At 38.6% G+C, this 6955-nt stretch overlaps 1 protein-coding gene across 2 annotated transcripts in view; it reads right to left on the bottom strand.

The window, feature by feature from the left end:
* The window catches only part of RPGRIP1L (RPGRIP1-like), a 118196-nt gene that overhangs the window by 3280 nt on the left and 107961 nt on the right, over positions 1-6955 (bottom strand). For both annotated transcript variants that reach the window (XM_006897094.1, XM_006897095.1), the window contains one exon: positions 640-773. In XM_006897094.1, the coding sequence (XP_006897156.1) occupies positions 640-773 (134 nt within the window). The remainder of the gene's footprint in view (positions 1-639; positions 774-6955) is intronic.

Below are 6955 nucleotides of genomic sequence, written 5' to 3'. Positions count from 1 at the left end.
AAAAAAAAAAAAGAAAAAAAATACCTACTTCATAAAGGACAATTCCTTCATAATGTTCTACATGTATAAAAAAATGAAGGCGGATGTAAGCTCTGCTGGAAATCATATCCAGTGAGGTTAAAACCCAAGAAAATATATTATGTCATGAATCTCCTACTTCTCCTTGAATCCTGACAACAAACAAGTGTTTGAAACTCTTAAGATTTATGTGCAGTGTCTATGTCACTGGATTTTCATACTGGATTAAAAGGGAGCCTTGGGAAAAGTCACTACAATCACTTGGATAAGTACGCCAAAGGTAAAATGCTTTAACTCCAAATAAGGCGCAACAGCATGAGACTTCCATGATAGCGTTTAACAAATCCAGTGGTCAAATTTTTTCACACTGTCTGCACAAAATCATTACTGGATGTTCGATTAATCTGTAAAACTCCTGTTGTTTCAAAGGAAGCAGAGAGAAAGGGTGGAGGGGTGTGGAGAGAGGCTTTGGCTTAAAAAAAAAAAAGTCAGCTGGATCTTGCAAAAGATTCAACTCATGTGTGACTCAGTGTCTTTGCAGCCAACAAAAAGAAGGTTTTAATAAAGAGTTTGGATTCTAGCAACTGCTGGTTATACAAGTTGAGCAACATTCTCCCATACCATCAATGTTTTCTTCAATGATGTCTCTGCCTTCCCGAAACATGTCAGTGAGGTCGATGTGAGCAAGGCCGATGTCCTCGCATTCCAGATCCTGTTCATCCTCTGGCGGATCGCTGACTACAGTAAAACGAAGGCTGAGAGCACAGAAGGAACACAAAATCACTGCAAAGTAAGACCAAAATCACCACGAAACAAAACTCTCCGATGAGTTTTGATTATGAAATGTGAAATCTCTGTTTCAATTATCTCAAGGCAAAAAAGAGTTATGTTCATTTTGATAAGTCGTTATGTGAACCATTAACATGCTTGACAGAAAACTCAACTTTCACATGACCATGAACTCATCTTTCCAAGGACTGATTAACATTTAGGTCCAGAATCTGAGAAAAATCATCAGGCAAAGAGAAGCCCCACAACGACTACCCTATTCATACTATATGATTGTTATTTTGATACATTCATTACTTTTAAGATTAAAAGTAATTTAAGGTTGTGGATTTTAATCTCAATTTATCATTAGCTAAAAGCACAAATTTAGTAAAAGAATGCAATGTTAATACTTATATTCAGAAAATGAATTAAACTATAATCATGCTTACCTATATAAAGTATTACCTATTTTAAGACTAACTCCATGGGAGTTAGGTCAGAACTTTGTATAGAAAAGCAACAAGGGCTAGCAGGATTTTGGAGCTGCTGCTAAGCATTAAATAGCTGCTGTCGTCTTCAGACTGCAGTAATGAGGCTTCCTCCCCAGTAACACTGTGCTGTGCCCAATTGCTCCATCCATTGTTTGTATTACTTAAGCAATCTCTCAACTTTCGATTACAGCATCCAACTTTTTATTTTGCTTTCAAACACATAATTGTAGGATTCTGATGGAACTGATTTGAATTAGTGGCTTGTGTTGAGGCCAAGCACATTTGGATTGACCAAATGACAGGAATTTACAGTTAAGAACTCTTTTGATATGTCTTGGCAGCATGACTTAAACCATAGACGCTTGTAAACTGTACAATTTTAAATTTCTCAAAATGAATATGTCCATTCCAAATAAAAAAAAAGGTAAGAAAAACAAAACAAGAAGCAGAAAGGATCTAAGTTTCTGAGAAATCATAACTTGAAAAACAAAAGGAACATTCAGGAGCTGCAACTACAATCCCAGAGGCGAACGGTTCGAATCTACCAGATGCTCTGCCGGGGAAGGAGGGACAGACAATCTCCTCCTGTACCAGTCAGATCTGATTTGACGATACACGCACACAAAAATAATAATAATAAAAAAGGAACATTCAAAATTCTTATAGGTAAGCATGATTAGTTTAATTTTCTGAATATAAGTATTAACATTGCATTCTTTTACTAAATTTCTGCTTTTAGCTAATGATAAATTGAGATTAAAATCCACAACCTTAAATTAACATGAAAGTTAAGACTATTCACACCATACTAATGAAGAGTTTAGATCCTGGCTCGTAAATGGTTAAGATGGCACAGAATACGATAATTAAGATAGTTAATAAAACATCTATTTTGAGTTACTTCTTTAAGTTTTGTAATCTTGCGGAAACGAATTAACTTCTATGGTTGCAGTTGGCATAATAGATATAAAAAATGCCTCAAACATAGTAAGGAGTGAGTAAATGTTTGCTATTTTATTATCATGAATTTCTAATATTGGTAGAGCTGCTTAAGCATCTTTATTTCTAACGAGAATGAAGAAAGCAAGCTTGTTTCAACTGAAAACTGAGATTTCCAAATTATGTCTTGAGTTTTTAAAGATTGATTTTTTAATCAGCCATGCATACTTGTTTGGTTTCTTAACAGTTGGTACCATTGCCTGATGCTGTTCTTTACAGCGTCCTGTGGGGACCTTGGTGCATCCTCCGTTCCCTTCTTCATCCAGTCCCTCTCTCTGCTTACTCACCCTCTCCTCCCATCACTTCTTGCAAACCCTCTGGGACTATTTCTATTGGTGCGTTCATTTACCCTTTTTTTTTTAAAAAATTTTTTTAGAAATTTAATTTTTATTTGCGTGAGTATTTACAAATCAAATTGGCTTATCTTTGGAAAGGTTGTTTAGCCTCATTGGAAATGCTGACATTCATTTTTTGTTGAAATTTATTCGTTTTTGTTGATTATGATATTTTCTCCCCTTATTCTTTAATTTTTTCCCTCCCCTTCCTTCCAAGCCTCCTCCCCATTAGATCAGTTACGCCCGTCCTGTTCCAGATTGTTAGCTGCAGTACACATAGTGTCTGTCCATCCGTTTGTTTCAGGCTGATCTTCCCTTTCCCCTAATCCATTCTACCTAATCTATCAGCTGTTCCTTGGGAGAGAAATGGCCAATCTTCTCCTGTGTAACTGACAGCATCTGAAAACCCAGTGGAGTATCAGCTGTGAGTCTGTTCTGACCTCATGGCGCATGACAACTTCAACTACAGCTCCAATACAGTGGATGGTTCTGCCCCTTCTATTCCTGCTTTTCCTGTGACACCCCCCCCAGAGGCAATAATTGCATTTTTGGAATAGTGGTCTTATACAATACTCGTCGTCCTTTTCTACCAGGTTCTTTCACTAGACTTGGCCATGTTGAGTAGTGTTTCATGAGTTCTTTCTTGTTCCTTTATTGTTGTGTAGTATTCCACTGTGTGAACACACCACAATTTCTCTATTTTACAGTAACATTAATGATGGTGAAAAACTGTTCTAATATTGAATATGCTTAGAAAAGAATGAAAGTGGTATGTTTTTAATGAATTCATTTTTTTATTGTGGTGAGTAGGCACAACAATATTTTGCCACATCTGCATTGTTATATGTACTATTAATGACATTAATAACTTTCCTCACATTAGAAATGATATTCTTATTTATATTTTATATCAGAAGATTCACAGAAAAGAGAGAGGCTACCTAAGTTATACTAGTAAAGTTGTTATCATTTTAACTCAAGGTATCAGACACATATCACTTTGCATATTCAGGTTATTACTGCCACTGAAGATGTGAGGAACTTAACACAAAAAAAGAAAAAAGAAAGATAAACCAAGAAATAAACTCATTCAAATGCCAGAGAACTGGAAACACACACACACACACACACACACACACACACACACACACAGAGAGAGAGAGAAACAAACTCGCTGTCATCAGGTCAGATCTGAATCACAGCTGGTCCTCCATCGGATTTTGAAGGCCATAAATCACAATGGGGAGTGTCTCCATCTTTAACCCTCAGAAACACTCGTGGATTCAGATAGAGATGTATATGTTTTTAGTTAGCAGCTTGACACATTAAGGACTGTGCAGCAGAACTCTCTAAATGCTAGAAAGCAGGCTAGGGACACACACACACACACACACACACACACACACACACGCGCGCGCACGCACGGCAGGTTGGATCCACCAGCTGTTCTCCAGGAGAAGGATGAGGCAGTCTTCTCCTCCCTTCTGGCCTCAGAAGCCTGACGGAGAGCTGCGATGAGTGGGGCTTGACTGGATGGCGATGGGTGTGGGGTTTTTAGGCCAAAGTGTGCTGGAGAATTCCAGATTAGAGAGGTTAAAGATTGGCACTTAAAGAACACCTCAAGGGTCAGACTATCCCACAAAAGCACTAACTCATTGAAATGAGTGGTTTTTTCCTACCAATAAAAGTCATGTTTGCTCTACTGAAGCAGAAATATGAACTATCCTATTTACATCTGTCAAGGTGAAAAATGAATTAAAATAAAATGAAATGATGAGTCATCAGTGATATTAAGAATTGGTCTGAAAGGCTGATGAGTTCTTATTAAGTAGTAACATTATTACTATTTATAATGAAGGAGCTCTGGTAGTGTGGTCTGTTGCATGTTTTCATGCTACCCATGAGGTTTTGCCTCCAGTGGTTCAAATCTACCAATGACTCTGCAGGAGAGAGGTAGACAGTTTCCTCTTTTAGGATCTTTAGCCTCATACACCTGACTGGAGAGTGAGTTGCAACAACTGGGTAGCAAAGACCACGTGAATGATTTATAACGACTGCAGTGATCCATAATGACAAAGGCAAGAAATGATGACAATAGAAGATGAACGAGAGATGTCAAAGGACAGCTCATGAAGTCAAAGCAGAGTATATTATCATAGAGCAGGAGTCAGGAAATCAAAACGGAAGCATTTGCTTGGCATTTCTCAACCTGGAAAAATGGAAGAACAAATTCAAGCCTCAAGTTGCAACATTTAAAGATGCTATGGGCAAAATCTTGAACGATCTCAAAAGCATCAAAAGATAGAAGCAATGTACAGAGTCACTGTACCAAAAAGAATTGGCGGACACAGAATCATTTCAAGAAATAGCATAGGATCAAGAACCAGTGGTAATAAAGATGTTCAAGCTGCTCGGAAGGAACTGGAAAACAAGAAGGGTTCCTGGAATTGGTGCAACACCAATTGACATATTTCAACAAACAGATGCAGTCTTGGATGTGCTCACAGGTTGTGCCAAGAAATCTAGAGGACAGCTACCTGGGCAACTACTTGGAAGAGGTCTATGTTTATTCCTATTCCCAATGGGGATCCACCGGAGTGTGGAGATTACTGAACAGTATCAATAATACCACATGCAAGCAAATCTTGCTGAATATTATATATGAATGACTAGAACAGTACATCAAAAGAGAACGGCCAGAAATACAAGCTGGTTTTACAAGAGGTCATGGGTCATATCACTGCTGATATCAGATAGATCTTGGCCACAAGCAGAAAGTACCAGAATGATGTCTATTTGTGTTTTGCTGACGATGTAAAGGCATTTGACTGTGTAGATTACAACAAACTATGACTAACATTGAGAAAAATGGGAGTCCCAGAACACTTTATTGTGCTCATGTGAAAACTGTACCTAGTCCAAGAAGCTGTTGTCCAAACAGAGCAAAGGAACACCGCATGGTCAAAAATCACGAAAGGAGCGTATCAGGGATGGATCCTTTCTCCATACCCTTTCAATCTATATGCTGAACAGATCATTCAAGAGCCTGGGCTTAATGAAGACGAATGTGGCATCAGGATTTGGAGAAGACTCATCAACAACCTATGTCATACAGAAGGTTATACAACTTTGCTGAAACTTAAGGAGGAATTGAAGTATTTGCTGCAGAAGATCAAGGAGTGCAGACTTTAATAGGGATTGCATCTCAACATCAAATAAACAAAAATCTTCACTAACATGATGGGCCAATGTGCAGCATCATGATAGATGGAGAAAAGATTAAGGTTGCTAACAATTTCATCTTGCTCAGATCCACAATCAACACCCTTGGCACCAGCAGGCAGGAAATCAAAAGACACGGTGTACTGGAAAAATAAGCTATCAAGAGTGTTTCCGAGTGCTAAAGAGCAATGATGTCCGTTTAAAGACTAAGGCACACCTGAACCAAGCCATGGTAATTGCTTGTTATGCATCTGAGAGCTGGATGATGCCTAAAGAAGACAGAAGAATCATCAATGCCTTTGAGTTGTGATGCTAAAGAGTATTGAACATAACTGCCAAGAGAACAAATAGTCTGTCCTGGAGAGGGTGAAACCAGGTTGTTCCTTGGAGGCAAGGGTAGCGAAACTCTGTGTCACTTACTTTGGGTATGTTGTCAGGAAGGGCCAGTTCTTGGAGAAAGGTATCATGCTTGGAAGGGTAGAAGGTCAGTGCAGAAGAGGAAGACCCTAGATGATACAGACTGACCCAATGACTGCTGTAATGGGGTCATGTGGGTCAGAAGACAGTGAGGTTGGCTCAGGGTAGGGCAAGATTCAGAGCCATTGTTCATAGAGTCGCCATGAGTTGTAGTTGACTCGATGGCACATTACAAGATCTATATCAAGTAAGGAGCCCTGGCAGGGCAGGGCATCAGTTATGGGTTGGTAACTCAGAGGAGAGAGGCTAAAATCCACGAATAGTTCTTCAGGAAAATAGGTAATCTCCTCCTGTAAGAGTTTACAGCTCAGAAACCCAACAGATGGTGGGCTAAAGTGGAAATGACTCCACAGCAGTGGGTCTTGAGTTTGGGTTTTATAGATCATGTAGCTGTATTAACTCTAGATAATACATTTGTTATCTTATTCAATCTTTACATTCACCCTATGTGGTATTATAATTTCAATTTTTAATTGGAGAAAACAAAGTTCAGAGATATTAAGTAATCTGTCTAAGATCAAACAGCAAGTAAGTAGGGGAACAAGGCTTTAGAGTCAAGCCATCTGACTCCAAAGTGGGCACTCTTTCGAATGTGGAAACTACAGAACAATTTCACTGATTTCACATGCAAGCAAGATTTTA

The sequence above is a fragment of the Elephantulus edwardii genome, unplaced genomic scaffold, assembly GCF_000299155.1.
Source record: "Elephantulus edwardii isolate Elephantulus edwardi_28Jun2011 unplaced genomic scaffold, EleEdw1.0 scaffold00201, whole genome shotgun sequence".
In the NCBI taxonomy this organism is placed as follows: Eukaryota; Metazoa; Chordata; class Mammalia; order Macroscelidea; family Macroscelididae; genus Elephantulus; species Elephantulus edwardii.
Note: the sequence above shows the minus strand (reverse complement) of the source record. Positions and strands in the feature narration are given on the sequence as shown.